At 34.5% G+C, this 27,476-nt stretch overlaps 2 protein-coding genes across 4 annotated transcripts in view; one reads left to right on the top strand and one right to left on the bottom strand.

The window, feature by feature from the left end:
* Window positions 1-27,476, top strand: part of LOC106172866 (protein MON2 homolog) — a 147,911-nt gene that overhangs the window by 24,173 nt on the left and 96,262 nt on the right. The gene's annotated exons all lie outside the window — the stretch shown is intronic.
* LOC106172887 (sex peptide receptor-like) lies at window positions 943-23,577 on the bottom strand. Of its 3 annotated transcripts, none has more exons than XM_087015623.1 (2): window positions 23,255-23,577; window positions 943-7,917 (listed from the first exon to the last, which is right to left on the bottom strand). In XM_087015623.1, the coding sequence occupies exon 2, from the start codon at window positions 4,779-4,781 to the stop codon at window positions 3,522-3,524; it is 1,260 nt and encodes a 419-aa protein (XP_086871749.1). In that variant the 5' UTR covers window positions 4,782-7,917; window positions 23,255-23,577; the 3' UTR covers window positions 943-3,521. The 3 variants fall into 3 exon arrangements, with proteins under 3 accessions (XP_086871749.1, XP_086871747.1, XP_086871748.1); XM_087015621.1 differs by lacking the exon at window positions 23,255-23,577 and adding an exon at window positions 10,794-11,157; XM_087015622.1 differs by lacking the exon at window positions 23,255-23,577 and adding an exon at window positions 10,846-11,157.

Here is a 27,476-nt window from a genome sequence, read left to right as displayed (position 1 = left end):
TTTACTTCATTACTACTGCTTTTAAGGGAGAAATCAGCTCTTTGGTTAGGGAATACATTCTAATGAGAGATAAACTGAGAGAGAGAGAGAGAGAGAGAGAGAGAGAGAGAGAGAGAGAGTCCAACTGTATGAACAAAATTAATTGATAAATGATTACATATTTTAGATAAATTGAAGAAGAAATGATAAGGTGAGTTAATTTAAAAATTCAGATAGGTCAGTCAGTGGGTAGAAATAAATTAATGAATAGTGAAATGGTAGTGGGATGGGGGAAGTTGAATTTTTTTAAACAATACATTGATAATGTACTGTGTTGCTGAATTAATTATATAAATAATTTGGATGTTAATTGTGAGAAATTCTTCTAACAGGTAGATGGATATATTACTGCGAGGATATAACATTCACATTAGCAAATAAGAAAGAAAAAGAGAGAGAGAGGGAGAGAGAACAAACTCAGCTTTAACAGCAAGTTTCAACAGCAGAAATGATTGCCTTGATTACTGACAAATAGCCTGGGGTTTATTCTGATGTATGAAGCTTACATATGGCATGAAGAGCGTGTCTCATTAAATCTAGCTAAATAGATTTGCCATTACACACGCAAGGCAAAGAGACATATAATATAATGACTGCACTGACAAGTTGCTGTGAATTAATACATGCAGAAGGGGTGCAAGTAAACACAGAATCTCACACAGACCTTTGCTATAATGTCTAGAAATGAAAGAAATTCATGTTGTATTCTCAACAAAAGTTTGCCCTTTTCAGGACCACTTGGTTATTTATGGAGACATTTAGAAATGTTGCTGTGCATTTCAAATGTGAAACCTAATTTTAAAAAGGAGAGTGAAAGTGATAAATTAAGCAAAGCAGTATAAAGCACAATATGTTGTAAATGAATCATGGCATTTTATACCGTAATACTGAAAACACAGCAACTGCTTGTAGACATTTATTGAATGAACATAATAGCATTTGCAAGAATACGTAACAATTTCAATGCAAAATAACTTTATAACATTCAGTATAATAATATATTAAGCATTAAGTGCAAGACAAAAAAATGAAATTTCTTTACATTTTTTCTGACATTAACAACCCTCTATAGCAACTGATAATTCAAAATCTCTTTTTGAAAATATTTTTTAACAATAACTGCTCCTTTGGAAAAATGAACAGCAAGAAAAAAATGAGCTATTTTACATCATCTTACTCTGACATATTAAATAGAACAGTGCTCTTGACATTGTGTATATACTGGTATTACTCATATAATCATGTTATTGTAATACGCCAATTGACTCTGAATTGGATTATCTCATAAAAAAAGTAATGTTACAATTCTCGGTCATAAATTTTGTGAATGGTGAATACAGAGTGTGATTATAGAATTAATTCGCCATTATTATGCATTTTACATATCACATAGATATATATTTATATATAACTCGGTAAAAATAAGTTTATTCCAAACATAGCTTTGCTGTATTTACATTGGATTTCCTCATTTATTCAATGACCATTTGAAAACTTGCTGCAGTTCTTCAGCAACCAATGTTAGCAAATTTTCAAATCTTGCAACTTAAAGAATTTCTTTGCAGTGAACCCTTTTCATTTGGTGCTTTTTGCAAGTGAGGACTTTCTTCTTAAAGCAATATTATCATTTGTCGTTTGGTTATTGTCAGGAACCACAAAGATACTTGTGATTAGAAAGTATCTTCCTTCAGAGGAAAATCACTGAAAATTACTTTAAAGGATTTTGTGGTTTCATCTACATGATCCCAATTACCAAACTATTTGAGAGCAATTTCAGGCCACTTGTTGTTCAATATTTTTATCCGATGAACACCTATCCTTCAAAGAAATATCTTCATAACATGGTATCCATTATGTTCCGTTAAAATTTATGACATTGGCAGACAGTTTCAGAGTCAAACAAGAAAACTGAGAATAAAAGAATTCTTACTGGCACAACAGTTTGGTAATTTGCAGTATGCTTGGAACTTGCATTCTAAAGCTCCGAAGGCCATTTAGCACTTTCTGTGATTACTAATGGTGTTTCAACATGGTTAAATGTTTTCCATTTGTCATATAGATTTTGTGACATGCCATGCATTGCTGTTACATAGAAAATTAAAGCGTGGATATCAGATCCCAACATTACTTAAATAATTATCTACATAAATATACTTTAATCAGCTTTCAGATGAATTAAGTCACATTTGGCAGACTGATCAAATGTGTGGATGTTGGATTTGGCAAATTTTCAACTGGTAGCTTGTCATTATAAATAAATGCAGCATTTCCGGTATGAGGATATCAGCATGTCTGAAAATTGGAGAAATTTTGCAAATTTGGTCTCCAATCACGATGGTTTTTTACAAAATCTGTTTGATAAAGACTACTAATAACCTTGATAATATCTCTTAAATAACATAAAACTATTTGTGTCATGCTATATTACTGGTATTTAACTATCACAATTTGAGCTCTTCAGTTTGTAATCTACTTTACTGGCCAGGTCTAAAAACCTGTTTTATTTTAAATAAAGTACAGTAAATTAAACATTGAATGGCATTTTTGGTCTGTTTTACCATCTATAAATATTCTCACACTTTCCTGACAATAAAAGAGATAATGGGGGAAATTAAAGTTTGCCTCTCTGCAGGTCATCCAGTACATATTTATCTGTATTATGTCTGTTATTTATATTATATGTTCACATTTAAGACCAACGTTGTCCACTGATATTAATGATACTTTGCACACATAAAGTTTTTTCTTTTATATACATGTATTTCTGTGCAATGTTTTTAGATCAATTCTTCACAAATAAGACATAAAGTAACCTCATGGTTTCACAAAATATTTCAGTCCTTTGTCATAATTTTAACTTAATCATCTCTTAATGACTAACTTTGGTACCTTTCATACCAAGTCATTTCAGTAGCAAGTGTGACACTCTTTCAAGTTGTTTTATGATTTTTTCTTGTAACACTGTTTGTGAAGAGAGAACAACTCACTGTTTTTACACACCGCCAGGGGGCACCACTGGGTGGCGAATCACAACCATGATGGCTGAAAGGTACCGTTCACTTCATCTTTAGCTGCAGATCGATATATATTTCGCTCCTGTTGGTATTGCTTTCTGGTGATTTCGCTTCATTCACAATACAATGGACATTTTTTCTACATTCTTCCAAAGACTGTCTTGGCAACTGTTTCGATGCACTTGCCCTTTACCCAAACATTGAGACACTTGGCACTGCCAGGGATATGGAGTAGATATCAACAATGTTATCTTTTGTCAAGAATTTTTTTTACAGAGATGAATGTATCTATTTAAACATGCTTGTTAGTCACAGAGATTTTTCCCCATTTTCAAAAGCCCTGGCGACTGCTGTATCTCTGTGTTTTAGTCACTTGTAGACTCTGTGATTATCTCAGAACTAATTGAAACCCTTAGGCATGTCATGTTTAACATGTTATTCTAGGATGTGAATAGCATGCAACATTGCTCAAAGTGTGGTATTCATGGTCTTTTCCTCATTTGTTATGCAAGAAACATTTCCATTGTTACTAGGAATGGCATCATATGGGTGGCCGTTACTTCGCAGCCTCGGTCCTGACCCAGAATGGCGCACTGACATCGAGTTTAGGCGATGTGTGATCTTTTTAATAAAGAGGCTTTTAAAGGTGTTTCTAAACTGCTGTGACATTGTACAGTACAGCATGAAGTTGATGCTGCTGTTTAGAAGGACAATCATATCCAAAAAGTCAGCCAGATCAAAGTAGACACACCAGGCACTCTGAGCCTTATTCTCCGATATGCCTATCATAAGGAGCAATATTCCTTGCGGGAGCTCTGTCACCACAAATAGGAGCACCACAGTGACCAGCATGGTCGTCGTGCGATTATGCTCATGTGTGTATTCCGATTCTGCCCGTCGGCCTTGGAACAGCAACTTCCTACGGCGTTGATTTGCGCTGTGAATGGCCTTGATTAAGAGCCCACTGAATATAACCAAGAGGATGCAAGTTGCAATCTTCACCCCGACTCCATAAAGCCAGAATTTCAAATTAACTAGAAAGTTGTCTGTACAGATTGCACCAGCTTCTAGCATATACAGTTGTTGGCCTTGGTTTCCGCGTTTTGGTGTGACCTTCAGACACAAGAAATTTGGGATGAGAAATAATAAAGTGAAAATACAGATCGCGGCAATTGTCAGTTTTGTACGGTATAAACTGCACAACTTTGGCGCATGAGTCCGGCCATGACAGACGATGATGTAGCGGAAAAACGCCAAGGCGACCGTAAGCCACATGGCCACAGAATGCATCGTGATAGAGATCACGTTGTTCATTAGGTTGATCAGGATGATACTTAGAGACCGAGGTACATCAATAGACAGAACATTCCCCCTGCCTTCCAGACAGTACATGAACGCCAAAGGAAGGTAAGGCACCATGGTCAACAGATCCGCAATGGCCAGCGCAGATAAAATGTAGTTAGTTGGCGAAATCATGTTTTTTCTGGTTAAAACAATCACGTTGAGAATGTTACATATTATGCCAACGAAGCAGATGAGGATACTAAGATAACCATGGATTTGTTCATATCCATCACTGAATCTTTTAAGGGTGGAATTTTCCATGCAATCATTCGATGTATTTTCAGTGCCTTCTGGGAAGAAAGTGGCATTGACCAATAAGGCGATGTTTGACATGAGTTCAGTGCTGTTAGAAACACTGTACACAATAGTATCGTAGTTTGCCATTTTTTTTTTTTTTTGGGCTTCTGTTGAATCCAAACACTTGTCTCTTTTCAAGAATTAAGTGAATTTCCCTGCTGTAGGAGTGTTCAGTTCTTATCAACAAGCCAACAGATACAGCATCCACATCATTTTATCAGTGACTAAATCAATTTTGGGATGATGTTCCTTATTAACTGAGTTATGACAAAGTCACTACTGTATGCCGCCTCTCCACAAATTGAGAAATCGTGATTTGTATAATTTTCAGTGTGATCGTCTGTTGGGTCTTTTTTTTTCTCTTTTTTTTCCCTACATCCTTCTAAATTTCCTGAGAGAAACAGTCTTTTTCCTGTGTAGTCCAATACCTTCTAAGGAGGATCCTTTGTATTCAGACAGTTCCAACTTTGTCCAGGAGAAGAAGTTAGTCTTTTAAGCTCAATATTGGAGCAAAAATACTTTCACTGATTTTGGTGCCTTATAATAATCTTAACTAATCTCTCTACAATTGAATATGCTGCCTGAGAAGCTTATCTCAGATTATTTGTTGAAATTTTGCCATATCAAAACACCGAGTGACTCTTTCCACGCCCAAATGATTACTGCAATGTCTTTATATAACGCAACTGTGTTGCAGAATCTTACATGTCACATTAAAGAATGTACAGTGCCAACAGTTTCAATATGATTCCAAGTCCTCCATCTTCACACACTGTGGAGAAAGAATACCATTATTGCTTTTTCAGGTCTTGCATTGAGGAATCATGGCTAATTATTTCCTGTAATTTTTACCAGCTAAGCTGATCCTTTGGCCTGTTTGGATATGGTAATTGTTGTCCTAAATGTAGGATGAATTCCCCCTTTTTTACAAAAGGTTATGTTGCTTTGGTATCTTAATTGTTTTTCCAACTGAACACTTCCTTTAGCAATGGATTAAATCTTAGAAGGAATTATACACTTTGGTGTATTTTGTCGCGTGCTTCCTGTTGGAGCGAAATGGTATTGATTTACTATAATGTCTTAAGGTAGTAACTTCAAGCTTTGTATTTCACCCTTTTCTTGAGGTAAAGGTTTTCTCGTTTATAACTCAAATATTTCCTTCATTTCAACAGTAGCAATGATATTGGTTCTATGCTTTTATTTCTTCTTCTTCTTCTGATACTTAAGTTCTTGTTAGGGATTTAACGATGAGACAGACACTGCAACTTTATCCATTCCTCTCAGATAAAACGTAGGTCTTTTTTCTTTATCCTTAATTCTTGTTTTTTTTTTAGAATTTTGAAAAAAAATGTCATAAAGATGAATAGGTTCCTTTCTGTTTCTAAGAAGCTATTTCATAATTCTCCTCTATTTCAATTCTTGAGGCATGAAGGTCATAATGTTATGACTCAAGAACTAAAAAGCACTCACCCAGACTCCTGATTTATACGCAATTGTCAGTTTTTTTCTTGATTCCTGCTGTATTTTTAGATTATTTGTGTAGGTGAATCAAATCTGCCCATTCATGGCATATTATTTGAACACAGTGCATCTGCTGTCTGATAAATACATCTAGTTCTGACAATATCTGATGTAATACATACGCACTGGAGATTAGAATTGAATTTTCTGAGTAACTTGTCTGTAGAGTTCCTTATTGAAAAGGTCCGTTATGTCATCAGTTCTGAGTGAATCCTGGAGAAATCTCGATTTTTATCGAAAAAAAAATACTGCCACAATTAGGAACACAATTTTTTTTTTCTTGCAGAACTACCAGGCTATAATTTAATGTCATGATCAGTTTAAAAGAAAGTATCCAGTGAACACATTTTGTCACGCGCTGTCAAGTATGTTCTCCTTGTTGGATGATTACAGAGCTTTTAAGAATCAATAGACCTCATTTCATTGGACGGCAAGTCACGCTTTATTGTTTTAAGCCATCATGTTGCATCTCCAGGGACATTTTTAAGGATGTTGTTTGTTGACAAATGGTTGTGCTCTGTGCTTTTAATGTTACGGATCTTTGAAAATGGCTACTTTAACGGCCATCTTTGGTGTTATATCCTCCATGGGAGAAGTACCAGTTTTAAACCTGTCTAATTTTCAGTTAAATCTCTCCATTAGCCGATCTGGGAAAAGGAATCAAATGGCGGTTTGTCACGTCACCGTGATGGTGTGATCCTTTCTGAGAAAAATACCGAAGAATTTGTTTTTCCTCCACAAAAACCACTTTGTTGGGTCTCTTTTAGAGACAGAGAGAGACCACACAAGTTTCTATATAATATCTTACTGGAAATTTACCAGTTGCACAGGTGGTTAGACTTCAGTGTGAAAGTTTTGCCTACCTGTGTTGCACTATGTCTAGAGTTATCCTTAATTTAGAGCCCTCATGTTGGCAACGAGGATAAAGTGCGGAATTGTTTTATTTGCTCCTAATAGACTGTATCTGATTCAGAGCCTTTATTGTTCATTGACTTTTCTGATGGTAATTTTTATCGCATCGTGAGGTTATCATAAGTTTTGCTGCTCCAATCATGAGAGAATAGCTAAGGATGACACTATACACCTTCAAGAGCTTTTGTTAAAAGTGAAACTTCTCACTGCTCTCAATTGTTTCTCACTTGTTTTATGCTGACATGCTCTCCTGTGACAGTTAGTTAAAATTTTAAAGTGCTTTGATTCAAACGTTCTCTCCACGTTCAGATGTTGACTTATCCAGGTTGTATAACTTGGTGACCAAGTCTTTATTGATAACAATCACACATGTGGTTAATAGTTATCTGGTACTGTGATTATCTGTGAGTTCAAAAGTTTAAGTCTTCACTGTCACTGGTTACAAGTTTATACCCGTTTTCCTGAACAGAAATGATTCTACTAGCACTCACTGATTCAAGACCTTGGGAGTAAATAAGAAAATCCACTGTTCACGATATTGAATAAGTGCTTTACTTGTAGTAATGACTTCTTCAGTTCCAAGATTCCTGATGGTATAGAGCTCTACTGATGATCCTATTACATATACTCTGTTAATACGTTAACTTCTCAGCCAATCAACATTACCAAATTTCAGTGGAAGGTTGGTTGCTTCTGACGTCTGTTGCTGACTATTAAGTATTTATGATGATGGCCGCAGATTACTGATGAGTGGCGTGTGATAATAGTTCCTCTAACTCTGTAGTGAGATCTGAAAGAAGAAAGAAATTATGAAGTTAGATTTTGATTTTAAAATTTGGCTGATTGTGTTTGTGATTGTGCTTGGTAGAAATGTTTAACTGTAACTTCTTTTCCATTCTCAACAGGGATGTGTTGAAAAGAAGACATTAAAATTAAAGACTTTATCATATAAGACAGTCAGCAATTTTGTCAAATTGACAGGGGCATTTATTCCAAATTAATTTACTTGTACCTCCACGTAAAATGCAGAAATTTGTGTTTATTGAAGTACCTCCACCAAATTGGCAATACAGCACATGATGTATACTTTCACTGTCCATAACCTTTATATAAGATTTAATTATTTTAGTCACCACAGAAGTTAATATTATGAGAAAAAAACAAAAAACTGTGTGCTTTAAGAACTATTGTACACAGAATTCCATCAGTTAATTTATGGAGACATCTTAATGAAGCTCAATACAAATAAAGTCCTGTTTTTTTTTTTACAGTTAAGTATAACATCATTACTCAAAATTATATTACATGTAAATGATAATTTTGACTATCAGGAAACTGAAGTAGAATTAGGTATTCGTAACAGATCATTAGTATCAGTAGGCATGGAAAATGGACCTAAAATATTTTCCAGTATCCATTATTATTGTTATTACTATTACATGCTCAGGTTAATTTTGATATTGCCAGTCTAGAAATTAATTGTAGCATTGAGTAACTTAAAATTCCAAGTGGAATAATTTAGTGTTTCTTAAGCACTCTCAGGTGTTTTTTTTTTTTCGCAGCTAAAATATTAAAAACCATGACAGTACCTGCAGTCTCTGTGATATAACATTATAACGAGAAAATCTTAAAAGTAAATATGCACTGGAAAATATCTTACACTGAGGGTTTAGAATTAAATACCGTGTTAATGAACAAAATATAAATTAATTGAATTAAAATAAAAGTAAAATTGAATCAAATTAATATTTTTACATTGATCTTCATATTCATCTTCAGACATATTTAGGAACTGTTACAGCATTTTATGCCCATTTTGTTTCCTTTTGATGTGCAGCACTTCTTATGGCAATTGTTCAATTTTTTTTTTTTTCGCAAAATGAAAGGAAGAGAAAAAAGAACAAAACAAAAAAATGCCAAGCCAAATCATCTTAGTATAATCAATGATTTTCTATTGCTGACCAGTGAACACTATGCAGAGATTTTATCTCAAAATCCCCAGTGAGTATTTGATTTCAGGGTTTCTTTATCATCAAGGCATGTCATTTAAACCAGGGATGCTATCACGGTTTTTAATTTTCCAAGTTAAGATCATCTGGGGGTGTTGTATTACAGCTTGTAGGTCAGAATAAGAACTTGGTACTTAAGTTGACAAACATTATTTGACTATGAAGGTCAGCTAAAGCTTTGACAAAACCAATAACGTCATAGATTTTTCTTGCTATTTCAACATTATTCAGAGATAATTTGTTACATTAGTCTTTCTGCTGTTTAAGAATGTATTGATATGTAAACGTCTGCAAACATTTGAATCAATGTAGAAATAAATACTATTGTTTCTTCAGAAGGTTGACTGCATGTTCAACCATGAAATTTCCGGTGTTAAGTCAATTTCGTGTGTGAGTTAGACAGATGGGACAAAAAGTCTTGTACCAGTTTTCAAAACAATGACTGCTTTGTTTCAGACATGTCAGCAACTGTCAAAACTGCCAGGAAAAGGATTCAGCTTTTCTGACAGATGTATGAGGATTGTCAGAAATAGGAATTAAATGATTAACATTGTCTGTGCATTTTTATATTTTGAAATTGAAAAAAAAAAAAACAATTTTTAGAAGTTTGCATTTGCACCACATTGTTCTTTTTAAAACGTAATGTGATTTAAGACTTAAAACAACTACTTATCAGAATTTTGTTTTTTTAATATGCAGCCAATCATATTTCAAATTATATGACCATGTTCAATGCAAACATACAGTGAAAAAAAAAACATAACCTCCTTGGTGGAGGTAAAAAATGCATTCAAAAGTTGCTTTAAGAAACCTACTGTCCAATACAGTCACAATGTACTCAAAGCTCCTTTTTTTTTTACTCAATTCCAGCAAAGGAAAGGAAAATAATAGACTTATAATAATATAACCATTCTGTTGGGATTCAATGACTAAAGTTTGGAATATGGAATCTTTAGTTTTTGAACATTGGCACTTGAGTGATTTGATTTTGTGCCGCTGTAAGACCCCATTTCCATAGAAACCATCATCTGTGTAGATTAATCCAACTCTGCATGGACTTGCTGTTTCAATACAGTGATATTGTATATAAAACTCATATTTTTTTACTCATTTCCAGCAAATATAAGAAAAATAATAGGCACATAAGAGCATAACCTTTATATTAGGTTTCAATTACCGAGCTGTAAGATTTGGATTATGGAATCTTCAGTTTTTGAACATTGACATTTGAGTGATTCGGTTTTGACCCCATTCACATAGACACCATTGCTCTACGTAGATTGACCCAACTCTGCAGGGACTCTTGCTGAGTGCAATCAGCTTAACTGAATGTTGCATGTGCACAGAAAATAATTGTTTCAAACCACCCGTAAAAAAAGATGAAAAAGAGAAGAAGACATAAAAATAATCGGCACTGGCCCTAAGATCAGGATATTCTCAGTATACCTGAAGATTCACTTACAGTCTGTTAGGTCTGCCCTGCTAAATAGTCTACTGCAAATTAACCAAATATTACTAGAAAAAAAAATTATGGTAGCACCAAAATTCTGAAAATCACCAGCCATTATTTCTATCCATTATTACTCATTCCAATAGTGCTGAAAATTCACTTTTTCTTCTTTTTTTTTCTTGGGATTATTGTGATTTCAACCCTTACCTTGTCTCCAATAATCTGATGGTAATGTTTCCATCAATGAAGCAGCCTTTACCTAGGTGTCAGTGCCATTTGCTTCTAAAGCAGTTTCCTTCAATACTAAGTTTCCCTCTTTGATGTAACGTTACTGTGCTGACAGATAAACACTGAACCCAAGAGCATTTTTGTTAAAAATGAGAAAACCACCAGTTTGTGAACGGATTTAGACCTGTAGAAGCTGAAGAGCCTGAAGCCTACCAATGCATTTTTATATTGGCTTCAGTAACTTACTCTGGTCAGGTGTGCTGCATTGTCATTGGCTGAGCTGGCTGTGATGTAATTTGACATATTCAATCTGATTGGTCTCTTAGTCGAGTGTTTAGCTGGGTCTCCAGAGGCGATCAGGAGCACTGCCATTTGTTCTCTGGTTTGATTTGTGTGTTAACGCATGCAGTGAATATGGATGGATTCTTTAACAAAGGCTGCATTTTATTTTAGTACATCTATGGCTGTTAATCATATTAATCACCCCGGCTCACATAACATAGCTGGTCTATGGCACATATTGTTTCTGACCACCTCTAGAGCTATCCTGCTGAATTGTTGTACATGAAAAACTTTATACTGTATTGTACTTCCTGATATATATATATATATATATATATACATATATATATATATATATATATATATATATATATATATATATATATATATATATATATATATATATATATATGCATTTTGTTTTTTTGTAAAAATGTATTTGATACTAATTGAAAGAAGTAGAACTCCTGGTATATCAAACACTCAATTGGTAGTCATTTCCAGACTGCTATATGTTATTATTTATTTGCCTGTGGTTAATAGTCCAAATCTCTGGTGTATAAGTTTGTAGTGGGTATTTCAGAGAGAGAGAGAGAGAGAGGGAGAGAAAGAGAGAGAGAGAGAGAGAGAGAGAGAGGGCAGGAGGGAGAGAGAGAGAGAGAGAGGTCAGTGAAGAGAAAGCGGTAGTAGGAGGACAGCATATAATAGATGAAACATAATGACCACTGATAACAGCCCAGCAAAAGAGGGAAGTGGGATTTTATAACCAGTCAATGAAACCCATAACAAATGGAATGGACACATTTTATAGCACAAATAGCCAGACACGGAGATAGAATGGCATTTTTTTATATGAAACAATGTGATTATTGTTAGTATTCCACTACGCAAATTAAAGAAGGATAGTTTATCACTGCCGCACAGCTGCTGGAGAAGTTGCAACCAATTAATGAATTATCCTTGAACATGACACTGGTAGTAATTACAATATTGTGATGAATCAATGAAAAGAGAATATAGGAAGAGAAATTGTATTATTACGTGTTGTCTTTATGCCTACACAAGTGCATTCGGATAGTCTCCTAAGTAATCGTTTTTTTTATAGGAGCTGGTGTAAATGGTAACACATGTTCACTCAGTCTGTTTATGCTGTAAGCTCTGGCAATAGTTTGAATTAAATGTGAATAACTTTTTTAATATATGTAATTTTTTTACCCATAACTAGTTTGATTACAATCAATTCTTGTATTTATTTATTTATTTATGAAAGTCAGTGAGTTTCTGATGTTTTCAGAATAAATTCTGTCTTTATACAATTGATTAAACAAAAAACTTCCTATTTTAGATGGTTTTTATGTATGTTTATGTTAAGATGCATGCGCGTGCATGTTTCGATCCATTGAATGAGGAGCCTGTGTAAATATGCCTTTTGTGTTTCAGCAATGAACCAGTTACGATTATGGAGATAAAGTAATAACCTAATCTTTCTGAATATCCCAAAATATATATTTTTTCATTTAAATCAGCAAACTTTAAAAGATGCTTCAAGTATTCTGTAAAGAAAATTGCATTTTAGTCAGAGATTTAACAAATACATTCCTGAGATACCAAGGTGATAAATTTTGAAAAACAGATTAATTAGTTGATGGTTTTGAAATAGTTATAGTTCTTTATCATGTGTTCATTTCAAATAATGATGAGTAAGAAATTTTGCAAATGGTTTTCCCTTTTACTCTGATAATCACCTTCTAGATGTCCGTAACAATATACTAAGACCCTTTAGGACAGAGATATTATTTTCACTCCCCTGTTCAATCCATGTACAATATCATTATTGTGAGTATTTAGATCTATTCAGATGAATGGGTGACAATTACCTAAATGTAGAATTATCATTTAGTGCTTTGTTTTAGACATATGTGCTCTTTTATAGAAACCTTGAGTTCTTCTCGTGCTTTAATCATAATACAGGTATTTTATGAGATACCTTGACCACTTAGACACAGATGGTCTATATTTTTACATTTGGTCAGTAGGATGGTCAGCTGGTCAATATGTCCTTGTTAATGATTTCAATGGAGTATATAGGTTACAGAGGTTGCTTAAGACAGACATGAGCCTTTTCTACAGAAACACGGAATTCTGTGTCTTTTAATTCAGTTCTAATGGTTCCTGAGATTAGTCTTGTCTGAGATTCGATAAATGTTCATAGTTTTTTTTAAACATAGGCTCATGTCTGTTAAGAAGAATATTAACAACACAGGCATGTTAGACTAAATTATGTTATCTTAATTTGGTTTTTAGCCATGTGTGTGTGTGTGTGTGTGTGTGTGTGTGTGTGTGTGTGTGTGTGTACATGTATTTGGATATGTGAGTAAAAGTACTTTTCAGTTGAATCACATCTTACTATATCCAAAAGAAAAAAAATCAATCAGAGGAAAACAGCGGGGCAGATAAACCCTCTGTTCATATACAGTGCCAGTAAATTAAATTATCTCTTGAACATTGTGGCAACTGAGATTTAATTAAGGTTTTTGGTGGGTGTGAGGGTTTTTTTATGATCAGCTAGTCTAATTAACAAAAGGATTTCTTAAGATTGGGGAGGTTTGTGATGTCATAGTGATATAAGTAATTTTAATTAAGAGGTAGGACGATTTATTATTGTGATTTATCTCATGGCGTTATAGTACTTCTGTACCTCAGTTGGTTTCTGTATGTAAGGATGTGTGTGTTTGTGCATGGTGTGTGTGTGTACATCATGTGTGTGTGTGTATGATGGGGCCGCATGTATATCTGTGGATGTGTTCGCATGTGTAAAGGTAGGATAGCATGGGTATTGATCTGCACGTGTTTGCATATATGAATGTTCATACATGTACATATCTGCATGGGTATGCATGTGGAATGTGTACTTACAGACAGGAAATATACTGTTACAGTAGAACAATTCAGTATCAACGTGTACCTCACGCCATCATTTATTGATACAACATAGTTCTGTTATAATCCAGGCAGAGGGCCCCCAACGCCCCTTAGGGAGTAATCTTTATACCACCTATATTGAGGGAAAGCACTATACAGAGATGACAGTGAAGTTCTTTTGGAATTGGGTTGCAGACTATTAATCACTGCTAACCGCTGATAATGATAGAAAAGAAACACTATCAGAATCTCCCAAGATCATGTGTTTGTGGGCTTTTTGTTTGCTTTATGTAATAAATTTGGTCTGGTGAATTTATTTCCCAAGTGAGAATTTAGTGAAATATCACTTTCATTAGTTTTTCTCAAGTGTTGGATATTCATCTTTTATAAAGCTATGATTTACTCAGTTTTTATTGCTAAAAGACAGTTAATAAAAGATGAAGTTTTTACTGAAGGCAGGCAGGTTGTCTACAAATGAAAATAGAATAAATATTAGTAGAATAAATATGAAGACAAATATTACTAAATAAAAAAAACAGATTGATACATAGTAAACTGACAGAGTGACAGACAGACAGACAGACAACCAGGTAGATAGATACACAGGTTATATGAATAGAAAAGGTGTTAAATCATTAAGTAAAAAAAAAAAAATAAAAATAAAAAAAAAAAAAAAAAAAAAAAAACAGATTCAAACATAAGACAAACAAAAATACACAAACAGTGTTTGGATGGACTTTGTTCTTTAAGGCCATTTTTTTTTTTTTTTTTTACAAAAATGAATTCATTTTCACTAACTATCCAGAACAATTCAGATAATTCAGGTTGATGGAGACATATTCTGATGCATACCAACTGTGAGATGATCCCTTTAACATCTTGTTACCTTACCAGCATGAAATATCTTCTCAGCCTACAGAGCTTGTACCAAATACACAAAAAAGCCTTGTGTTTTGCCCACTGTTTTAGCAATAGAGATATAAAGGTTGAGGTTTTATTGCGGACTCTTGCTGAGTGAAGTTCCAGAACTAGAGAGGAAGTAGACGGGATCGGGTTCCGCAATCCGTACTTAACAAGATGTGCACTTGTTTGGTTGTCAGTTTTAACCATGTTTTTACTTTTGCATTTTGCATTTTTTGTTTAGAATGCGCTAGATATTTGGAACTGTCTGCTCCTAAGCTAGTGATATTAGTAAAGTATATTACATACTCTTTTTTTGGTGCACGCCCACTCATACACATACACACGCACATGTTTGACTGTATGGGCTTGCATATATGCACCCAGCTTTTTTGCTCTCTCTCTCTCTCTCTCTCTCTCTCTCTCTCATATTGCTTTCCATATATATTCTTTTCATGTACAGGTGTATTTCAAAGCATAGGCATGGAAATATAGGATTAACTTATTTTCACAAACTAATGTAGCACTCAGTGGCTAGTGGAAATGTTTTCTTGGAAAAGATCTTTTGTTGGATATCCTCGATTTCATGCAAATTGAGTTATCTCATTGGTAAACTTCCAGTGGACTTTTTATTGCATTAGTGTAGTAAAATCTATCTTTGCTTGCAGGATCATTTAACCAATGATTTGGATACTCATAGAACATTTTTTGATTTTATGATACTTTTCCTGACATCAATTTTGGATTAGGTTTTCTGAAATCATGTTACAGATAAATCTGTGTCTTAATAAACAAAAGGAGATTCTTAATCTATGATTAGGTTTGTCATTTATAAATGTAACTGTTACATTTTGTTATAAATAATGAGTGTGGATTACAAGCTTGGACATTATTCTTGAAGTTTTGATCCTGTGTCTATCCTGTCTTTTCCTGAATATCATATCATAGTTTTTGCATCATCTTTTGACAAATTTGATTTCACAGTTTGGAAAATAAAAGATTCTTTTCTGTAGTGTATGTGTGTGAGAAATAGATTAAATCAATGTTTCAAAAATAATGAAATAGATTTTAGACCTAGAAAACAGGCATTTCTAAACCATTTACCAAATAGAAACCAACAATTTGTCTTCATTTTTAACCTATTAGAATATTTTCCCTATGTAAAAGTTTGTCAAAGTTGGCTTACAATGGCTCCCTGCACAGTCAGAGATGATGTATAATGCTGGTGTTTTATCAGATAAGATCACCGCAGAGGACCAGAACTTAATTGCAATCAAACTGTTCTCTAATCCCCCTTGGTTTGGAAAGGCTGATACAATTGGATGTGGATGTATGTTTTTATTAGGTTTATGTTATATCTTATGGATATGTGTTTATGGTAATGGTTTATCAAATTAATTTCTGTAAATTTTCTTTAACATAAAATGTTATGCAGTAAGTGGTGCTGTGATGCATTGTATGACACGGTAGCAGCCATGTTAAAATCAGTCAGATTAAGCAATTAAAAAATGATGGCAGATAAAAACCATCAATTAAATTTAAATTGTGATTTCTGTGAGACCTGTAAATTTCTCATTAACCCATTTTAGTGATTTAGGTGAAACTAATAATTTAAAGATGTGACACCAAAAAGCCAACATTTCTGTCATTTTTGCCATGATTTGGGTCATTAATAACCAGATGACATGCAGTGATGGGATGTTGCGCTAGGAGCAAAATATTAAGTTTGTATTGAAATCCTGGTGTCAAAACTCACTTAAATGGTCTTTTAGATAAGCTAAGTCAATTGTTTTCCTGTAACTATCTGGCAGACCTATTTAATGAAGGTTTTTACGATAAAAAAATCAATTTTCTATTTGTTACATTGTTGTAAATGCCATATTGTAATGTTTTATTCAAGCAACATAATAGATAAGCAGTTATTTTTATTATTCACAGAAGGAAGTGAAATCTGTTTTACAATAGAAGATCAATTGTGCCCCTGTTGTTTTATATTCAGAAATTTCACCGTTCTCAGAAGAAGACTGTGAATGATGGACCAAGTCGATGGTTAAGTGTCATAATATACCAGGTCTGTCCTGTAAACACTGAGTTATATGACATACATTATGATATCACTTTTATCATGATACTGATATGACAAAGAAAATCAATTGTATTCTTACCATACTTTTTTTTACATCCAGGGTCTGTGTTCTATGTTCTTGTTCAAAGGGCTCAGCAATTAGTACCAGTCTAGATGTACCACCAGTCACCCACTGTATACCGTATATACAAGAGGGTATTATTATCACGGCATATTTCATGTCATTTTGCTTACAAGAGAACAAAGAAGAGCATAAAATGTGTTGAAGTGTGTTAGAATACAGGGAAGCATACGCCTCTTGTAAGAAATACAAGTGCAATTTTTGTATTGTTGGAAAGGCCAAATCAATGGCGATAGTTTATTGTTGTGTTGACATGGTTCTGTAATGGATTATAGTGAAACAAAAAGAGACATTTCATTGTTATGATAATTGCTCACAAATTCCAAACCCCTTTTTTAATGTTTCATTTTTCTAAAATAAATCATGTTCAGTCATCCTTAAATAATTGCTCTCTGACTTTGCTTGCTGTGTCAGAATCATGATTTTAGAGTCCTGCTAAGGGAATCAGTTTTCTTTGAATCAGTTGAGATATATTTATTAAATTTTATATGATTACAGTTTACTTCTTATAGACTACTATGGTGTCAGATACTAAAGATGTAGCTGTTATGGCTTATCTTCATCACTTTATGGACATATGCCATAAGTTACCACTAATTCAACATGTCAGTTCAACCCTGAGTCTGATTTTTTGATATATTTTGTACTGTATTTTTCAAGCAGCTTAAAACCAGATTCAGGTACCTTGTATTTTGGATTAGATATGGCGTCATCAGTCATAAACTGGATTGCTTTCATTGATTGCATTACATCATGCATTGACATTGGGTGGTATGTTCTTCCCCCACCCTCTCTATCCACCCCTCACGTAGATCTATGCTTCTATCTTTTGCACTTGCATTTTAAGAATTATTTTCAATTGTCCGCTTTTATCTCTGATAGGAAATTGTGGCTTACTTAAGTTTGCTTTTTGTGGATCTCTGATTTTTGCTGTGTTGTAGATTTATTGTCAAACTAAACATCATGAAAGGTTTTTAATGTACTGATGTGGCCTTTCTTATGACACCCATTTCAAAGTGCTTCATGTCCAACAAAAATATTCCATTTTGTACTAATTTTTTTTTGTGGTTATAACCAAGGCTTGTCATCATAAATATCTCTTTCCTGAAATTGGCATTGAAAAAAACACCTCTACCTAGACGTGTTTCAGTCAAATATCCCAAGAATAAATGGGAAGGTCCAGAATTGGCACCTTCACTGGCGCCCTTGTAAAAGTACTTAATGTCTTAATCAAATTTTGCCATTTTTCCCTAACCTGACCGGGTAATCTATAGCATTGAGCTTTTAAGTCCCTCAGTAATCGAGCCCTGACTTAGGCCAAGAAATGGGCAAAACCCTTAACACATTAAGCCTGCCGTAATATATAGTTCTTTGAGGTAGTTATGAAAAAGCTTTTTGTATCCAAAGAGCTGAAAGATCACCGTCTCCGCCTTATTCTAATATTGTGAAGTCCTTCACAGCGGAGGTTAGACATCATTTTTCAATTAATAAATTCCATGAGGTGAGCCGCTAGGGTGGAGGAATACCCTGAGGATCATGGGGCATAACTTAAGGAAAATTGCTGTGTGGAACAAGAAAGTATATATCAGTGACAGATTTATGATCTTGGCAAATATGTGCAGGCATGTTTGCATGAATGTGCTTGTCTGGTTACATTTATATCTTACAACACACACAAAAACATACACGCACACGTATTTGCCCCATTCAGAACAGGGGACTAACTAGTCCAAGGGCCAAATATGGCCCACCCCCTTGAATACTTCCCCACAGGATATCTATTCAGCGTCTATCAGCAAATTAGATGGCAAACTTTGTAGTGGGTCGCCAAATTTTGCCCTCAGGCTAGTTAGTCTCCTATTCTGAATGGAGCCATTGAAGACAAATATATCTTCTCTTGCTCCTTGAATACAGGGTAGAAGATCTAGAGGACATGAACTTGTGGTCATGTGCCTATAATGTATGAGTCCTTCATACAACATGCTTTCATCCACACCTCAGGTAGGCTTTCTGATCAGACTCTGACAGGTGCCAAAGATTCATTTTTTAAAATTATTTTTCATGGAAAAAATCATCCCACTCCGCTGTGTGTGTACTGTTCTAGAAAATCTCTCTTTTCTTGGGTTATATGAAAGGTGCCTCTAAAAAAAGATTCTCAACACTAACTTTTTATTCAGCTGTGAGAAAATGTTCTTCATGTTTGCAAAGTAGGGGTTATTTGACTTCTAAAACAAGTTAAAAGAGATATTATGCTTAAGGCAACCTTTATTTACCTGAGTCAAGCCTCTAATTAGCAGAGCAATCTTAAATGTGTTCAGTAGGTACATGTAGTATTGACTTCCAAGAAAATGCTACTAGGCCTTAAAATGTACTCTTCCAGGGGCGAATCCAGAGATATTTTCTGACTGTTTTCCAATTTATCTTTGCTGTTCCAGCCTTCATTTTTGACTGTCTTCCGACAGAAAAAATTAGATACACGTAAATGAAAACTTAAAAATCTGACCGTCTTCCGGAAGACCCAGAAGACGGCCTAAATCTGCACCTGCTCTTCAGTGTGTTGAATATGTCATGATTCATTTTTTAACAAGTGGAAAAGTTCTCTAAAGGATCCTAAATAATTAAGCAGCCAGATGCATGTTTTTTTTTCAGAAAAATTTCAGAAATAAGCACTCAGGTTGTATCTTATATGAACTTCTGCAACAGTTTCTTCCTTGTAGCACCTTAAGATTATAGAACCTAATAAAATGATTAATGAATAAGTGCTGAAGAAAAGGATGGGTTGATGGCCAAACAGACAGACAGATCACTACCACCTTATCAACTTCAGGAGTATTGCATTCAAACTCTCTGAAGAAGGAAGTAAAGTCTTTTGTTAATATCAATCCAGAAATGGTTAAATGTGTATTAATGTGACAGGAACACGACAAAGCACTCTGCTTATAATTACATAACTCCACAGTCTGCTGTCATGTAAGTTAATTACCAGCTATAATATTGATCAAAATCTGTCGTGCCTCTTGCACAGCTATTTAGTTCACAGTTTTAAAAGAAAAGTTTTACACACACAATATAACGTGACACCATATGAACTGAAAGACAGTTCAGACAGGGAACTCTTTGAACCGAATTGTGAACTAACTTGTGGATTGAATGGAAACCTATGTTGATCACTCATTGACCCAAAATGTTCCAGACACAAACTTGTCTGAACTTGCTTGCCGATATGACCATGCACTCTGAACATTTATATAGTCTAAGGCATGTTTTTTTTTTCATTGTCACTTTGACAATGGTTTTCTGTCAATGATAGGCAGTATCGTGACTCTGTTTTCCTTACCAAACTTTTGTTTCTCCTTGGTACCAGGTGCTTCAGAGAGTGAGAGAGATGTTTGCAGGTTGTCAACTGCTAACACATTTGTACGCATACGTTTGTTTGTACACGAATGCACAGACAAACATGCATTATACAGGCAGTGGCTGATGAAGGCTGCATTGCATAATATGCAAGAAACTTTAAAATTTACAAATTTATAGTTAATCTGCTGTGATGTTTTGTATATGTTCTGTTATTTTTTTAGTTTGTTGAACAACCTTTAAAAATACTAGGGCATATTTTAAAGTCAGAAGGTTTTTTTTTAGTAGATTGAAAATTCATTCCTTCATTTTATTGTACATTTGTTTATTTTATCCATTCATCATTCCTTATGTGGTTCACTGTACAACCAGAAGCAGATAGTAGTTAGTTAGTTCTTCATACTTTTTTCTTTGCTCTTTTTCTTCTATACTGTAATCATGGTACCTATACTTACAGAAGTAGCTGGGGTAGCATTGGAACCAGTAACTAACTAGCCCCCTATGAAAAAAGTAATAATGATAAATGGCTTTATTTATGGACCACCTGTGAAAGTGTTGCACAGGAACCGACACTCCAAGTCAGCAAGTGCAAATTGTTCACCCGTATAATTAATAAAGTAGGGAGTCTACTTCCAGTATTCTCTCTCTCTCTCTCTCTCTCTCTCTCTCTCTCTCTCTCTGGTGTGGGAGGCATTATATCGATCTTTTTTTCTCTATTACATTTTTTCATAGTTAGCTCATCATTGTTTTGTTATTTTGAAAAAGAAATCTTGATGTCTGAGGAGATGTAAGTTCTGTACACTGGTTTCAGCCTTGAAACTGTAGCTTATATTGTCGGTTTTATTTTTAACTTTAAAAACTAATATGTTGTGTCTTCTATTGATTCATTAAAATCTTAGCTAGAAATTTGAAACACCAGCATGCTTAAATCTAGAGCACTTAATTATTTTTAACATGATACGCATCCAATAACACTCATGATTCCTGGAAAAACTTCAAAACCTAGAACTGATTTGCACCTTGAGACAGCTTAAATTACCAGGGTTGATTTCTTTTCTATTGTTGGCTTTGTAAAATAAAACCAGATAGAGAGGGATACAATAAGAAGTTAAGTTCTCAGTTGTCTGTTTGCCTTGTTCCTGTGAAAATATGAAACCTAAGATAAAACAAACAAGTCGTTCTGATTTTGTTTTTAGTTGTCAGCTAAATAAATTTAGACTGCAAAGCAGCGTGAAAAACATGATACATACAATAATGGCAGGACAGAAAGAGCTCTTTTACTTCATCCCCCATTTTTTCTGCATGGTTACTCAGTTACTATTGAACCTTGCTGTATTACATGTACAGAATATTTTACCTCAGATGCCTCATCTTCATATGCCCCAGCATTTCTGTTTTTCAATTCCTTCTAAGGGCCTGTTCAGAGCCAAGTTTCTCCATGGACTGAATGATCCATGGGTAAAATATGGCTGACGCTTTGAAAGCTTGTTGCGTAATCGCCATGGGAAATCCATTAGGGGATTATGCAGAAAGCTTTCGAGTGGGTTGGCCATATTTGATCCACGGATCAGTTAGTCCACTATCAACTTGGTTGTGAACAGGCTCTTACTCAAGTGAGAATGGCGGCCTTGGTAGTATTGACAAGTACTTATGAAAGAAAAACAACAAAAAGTAATTACAGAAATTATTCTTAAAGAAAGAATTCATATTGATTATTCCAAAAATGCAAGTTTCTGATGTTTTTTTCTTATATATATGCATATTTGAGAATGCTCCGATGAGTAACAAAGTTTTTTTCTGGTGTGTTGATTTGTTTTAAGGAAGATAGCTGCTGTATAGTGCTAAGCTAAGTGTCTTTTTTATGAGTTACATTTAAGCTATTTCCAAGCTGGAATAAACAGTTTGCACTTCAACAATTTGAATTATCTTACATGCTGTCAGAAGATAATATTATTATATAAAATTAAATTATCCATAGAAAATGTTGAATATAGCCATAGCTTTTTCTATCCTGTGGCCTGTAACCATAACAAGAAAGACATAAGCAGTTGTAAATGGTTTTTTCATCTTCTTTAGCCAGACTTAATTAATTAGAGTTATCTGTCATCTTCTTTAGCTGGGGCAGATCCAGAGATATTTTCTGACAGTCTTCCAAATTATCTTTGCTGATCCATCCTCCATTTGTGACGTCTTCCGACAGAAAAAATTACTTACCCATCATATAAACTTGAAAATCTGACCATCTTCTGGAAGACCTAAAAGATGGCCTCAATCGCCCTGTTTAGTCAGACTTATTTGATTAGAGTTATCTGTCAGTGGTCATAACTGAACTTGGTTTGTGATGGTCGGACACATGACCATTTTCTGACATAAAGTATCAGTTCTTTTTTTCTCTCTCTTTTGAAAATTCCACAAAGATATCCGATATCTTAAAGAAAGTCAACAAACAAGTCAATATTCACCTTTCATTAATTTTTCTATCCCCATGAAAAGGTTAGCAGTTTAACGGAAATATATGTTAACTTTTTCACTAAAAAAATTCAGCAAATTAAGGTGTTTTAATGGTATTTTTTGTCCTGCTGGAAGGGAAGAATATTGAGAGGTTCCTCTTGATTTATGTGGGCCTTTCAAGTCACAAAAGCAGAATTGCTGCATTCACCTATCCTTTACAAAGAAGATATACTTTTCTCTTACTTATGACTGTAAGATTTTATATTCTTGCCAGCTTACAAAAAGCTTTTTCATTAAAAAAAAAATCAGCAACAGTGCATTTACCTTATATTCAGGATGCAGTTTTTTTCCTCCCACGTGGCCGCTAGAAAATTCTATGTTCCCTCGCAGTGTTGTCAAGATCGCAGCTGGGCAATTGGGAATAAGTACTGGGGGGCAATGATTTCTCTATATTTATATACTACAGCTGTGTAATAAAGCTACAGGGGCTTCCTTTGCATCATCACTCCCGTCTCTGGACCTGAAGGTATTTCCCTAATGCTCTTACATTATACCCATGCTGCTTGTGGAATCAAGAGGACTGATACATTATTAAAAGGGAGATATAATGTAAAAAATTAAGCGTTGAATAACATGAAAACTTAATCTAAACCTAGCGTGAGTTAGGGAGTTGAACCATCAGTTGTGTTTGAATGTTTCTTTAGGTAGGTGTTTTTGGCTCCATTCCCATAGATGCCAATAGTCCAGGTGGATCAACCTAACTCCTTAGGGGACTTTCACTGAATATAGTCAGTTTAGCAGATTAACACGCCTTCTCCCTATGTAAAGTAGAATACATAAAAACTGATGATTATATGAGTATGTCGGAAACAAAAGAAGGCCTGTCATTCAGATAAGCTGACTGCACTCAGCGAGAGTCCCCGCAGAGTTGGGTCAATCCCCGTAGATCAGTGGCATCTGTGGGAATGGGGTCTTTGACTTTCAGGATATAAAATATTACAGATTTCAGGTATTATGTTGTCCTTGTTTTTGGCTAGTATTCTGAGACTAGGTAACAAAACAGAACCCCATATGTTGTGACAGTCACTGAAAGTTGCAAAACATTGATGGTTATTTTGAGAGAGCAATTAAGAATGGAATTTAGGCTATTGATAATAGCCATCGAAAAGGGAACAGAATTATGACAAATGTGTTGGATTGAACTAGCAATTTTATCTTTCTGACTTTTCAGTCAGCAGCAGAAATATCTTCTCAGATTTAATTAAGATTATTCTTCAAGAGTGGCATCTTAAGGATTTCAAGGTTTTTGCTCAAAGAAATGATTAAGATGTCTCGGGATAGCAGTCACTGTAAAAGTTCTGCAGGTTTTAGAAGTTATGTGAAACAATCTTGAAAATATCTTGGCTCAGTAGAATATGATCAGTATAACATGATTTAAAGAAGTTTGTTCTGTTTTACAATAGTAGTAGAAGATTTAGGATAAAAGACGGTGATCCTTGTCAGTATGAGTAGTATGAGTATACAAAACAACTTATCCTCTTAGTTTTTATATAATTTGCAAACTTGCAAAGTTAATTTCAAATAATTCAGAACAAGAAACCAACAATTCAGTATGGATGCTTCAGCCATGTAGCATGCAGGTAGTCATTTTTTCCCACTGAGGTAGATCCATGATACCATTAGGTGAATTATGCATACTTCTCACTAAGTGGCATAGATTTTTAATTATTCAGTCATCAAGATTTTATGAAAGCAGATTGTAACTGATTATTGAAAAGCTGCATTTTTGATTTAGAATATTATATTTTCTGCTTGTGGATTTCATGCAGTTTTCACAGTACTACAACTGCACAATTCTTTAATTTGTTTTCGTTAACAAACATATTGATTCATTGCCAAGTATCACATTATGATACTGCTTGAGAATTGCTTATTAAAAAAAACATTCTACCTTTTTCAATTGATGCGTTGATTCCACTCCATGCTCGCAGTGGGTGTTGTTCTAAGTTTGGTTAAAGCCGACATGTAGATTTCATTGATCATGTATATTTCATGTCGGTTTCATGCTGAAGCTATTCACATCTCCCTTGGATGATTTGTTATCTCATGGCTACCGTTGATTTAATTTAGCATCAGTTTAACCTGAGACCCCAGGGTCCTACTCTGAACCCGTATACTAACAACAATTGTTTGTTGAAAAGACACAGCTGGGAGTGCATTGGAAAAGAATTTTTTGACAGATTTTTAACAATGTTTTCTCCAAAATACGTATGTTACCCTTAACCTGACTAATGTGTGCTAACACCCCAGTGAGTATAAAGGTTTTTTTTGGGGTAAAACAAAATATTAACCAAACCTAAAAGAAGAAAAACCTTATAAAACCAGGTGTTCAGTCTAGGGCACCTGGTCAAGCATTAACAGGTGTTGGTCAAGCCAATGTGGTGGCTGGTCAAACCAGCCAGTGCAGCAAAATAGGAATTTTGACCGAAAGCTTGCATGATATTTAAAACAAGCATGACTTAATAGCGTGCTGTGGCAGAAGAGGAATGCAAGAGGCCACCATAATACTCCTGGGGTGGATTTATTGGATAAAAGCTAACATGCGTTCTAATAGTTTTCTAGTGATTTTGTATTTTTCTCTTAATGTACTACAAACAGAGTACGTTTGAAGGCTGATTTACTTCCTAATATGCACATGGCCTCCATTTGCCGAGTGGAAGAGAAAAGATTGAATTATATATTAATACAAAAAGCTGTCTTAGAGCAATAAGCTGTTTATCTAGGGTATTTCTTATCTGAAAATCATTAGAGTCTGTTGATTTGTCAGCTGTTAGGAAATGATGGTACAATTAAAGGTAATAGAACCGCTGAATCAAAGGCACCTGCTGGTTGAATGCATTGCAACACTGAATGAATGAAATCATCAGGAACCAAGAATAGTGCTATAAGGCAGTGTGGACAGTGTAGTGGGGTGATTAGAACAGTATTGCAAGTCTAAGAGCAGTTTTTACCAAAGAGCACTATATCATCATTTTCTATTTGCTGGAGTTCAAAAAAGAAAAAAAAAAAGTTGATTCAACTTTTATTTGAGGCTATCGAGTTGTCAGTCTTTCACAATTTACTGGTACGGACTATATCTCTAAAGCGTACCACTCCATGTGAACATGGTTGTAGTTTTCTACTTCCAGTCTAACTTAAACTAAATATGAGTGTGATTTTAGCTCTCAGGTTTACAAAATAATTAAGAAAGCACCACGTCATCTTGAGCCCCAGTGACAAACCTCTTGTCATGGGGCATCATCTTCAATAAGCTTAAGCAGTTAAGCCTCCCCCCTCTCCCCACACCTTCTCTTAAGATAAGACTAATATTTCACCTAAATTTAGATCAAGTTTTGTCTTCTAGGACACAGAAAGCAGTGTATCTATCATTCTCAATTTGCCAAGTGCTTAACTTTATTATACTCAGATTTGTCCTTTAATAAGATAACATAATAAGTGACAGTATTAGACATGAAGGAATATACATAATGGAAACTGACGGATGGCGGCATTCTTAGAATCGGCTTCATTAAGGACAGATTATATCTCAAAAAGCATCTGAAACTACAATGTGCCCTCTTGGGAGGGGGGAGGGGGTTCTATGTATGGTACACTGCATGTCACACTCAATTTAAAGCATAAAAAAACAGAAAGGCAGAAACTCGGTTGCCAGCACGACCTAAAAATCTGATTGTACTTATTGCTGAGAGCATGTCTTCTCTTCCTGCCTGCTGTCAGTATGTTTTGTTTCAATCAGTTTTATTTATTTATTTATTCATTTATTTATTTATTTATTTATTTATTTAACCATCTTGAGTGAAAATGCCAAACTGGGCATGATCAACTGCATTATTGTCAATTATTTTTATGTGGTAGAAAAATGCCATTATTTAAATCATACTGATGCTACAATATAGTATGGTATTAAAGTACATATCTATGATATTTTGCTAACTCTCCACTGGGTGTTTTGTTATTAATTTCCATTGTTTTCATGGGCTAATTTGCTGTTGATGACATGTTTAAGAATAGATTGAAGCTTTTTTAACTGCGATGTTGTCAAACCTTGTATGTTGATATGCTCAAATTACCTAATGGGAAGCCATTTCGAGAGTGATTTGGACATTCTTTGTATATTTATTAAGATAAATGTTACGTTCAACAATGAATTTCAGTTGTGAAGCCATTTCTATTCCATTTGTAACTAATAAGCAGTTTTTAAGTTCACGTAGGAAACGCAAATAATTTCCAAATAGGAGTTAGCGTATGTGGTATAATGGGCCACATTCTATGGTGTCCTGACATTGACAAAATGTAATTATTCTAGCAATACAGGAAACACAGGTGTTTGTTATCCCATTACAGCTCTCATCTTTTGTCATTCTGGGAAAAACGTTCTGAGGAACACATTCTCTCAAGTGTTGTCTGTGGTGTTGGGTTAGCTACTTTAACGTAATGGGAGTGCTTTTTGATTTCATGTTTCTAGGAAATTAATGATGAAAAGATA

Source organism: Lingula anatina, chromosome 6 (assembly GCF_051362555.1).
Source record: "Lingula anatina isolate TDL-2025a chromosome 6, LinAna3.0, whole genome shotgun sequence".
In the NCBI taxonomy this organism is placed as follows: Eukaryota; Metazoa; Brachiopoda; class Lingulata; order Lingulida; family Lingulidae; genus Lingula; species Lingula anatina.
The sequence above is the reverse complement of the archived record's forward strand: the minus strand, read 5'-3'. Positions and strand labels throughout refer to the sequence as shown.

What these genes read in the sequence shown, in the direction of transcription:
- LOC106172887 (XM_087015623.1), bottom strand. Translation starts at nt 4,781, where the DNA reads ATGGCAAACTACGATACTATTGTGTACAGTGTTTCTAACAGCACTGAA.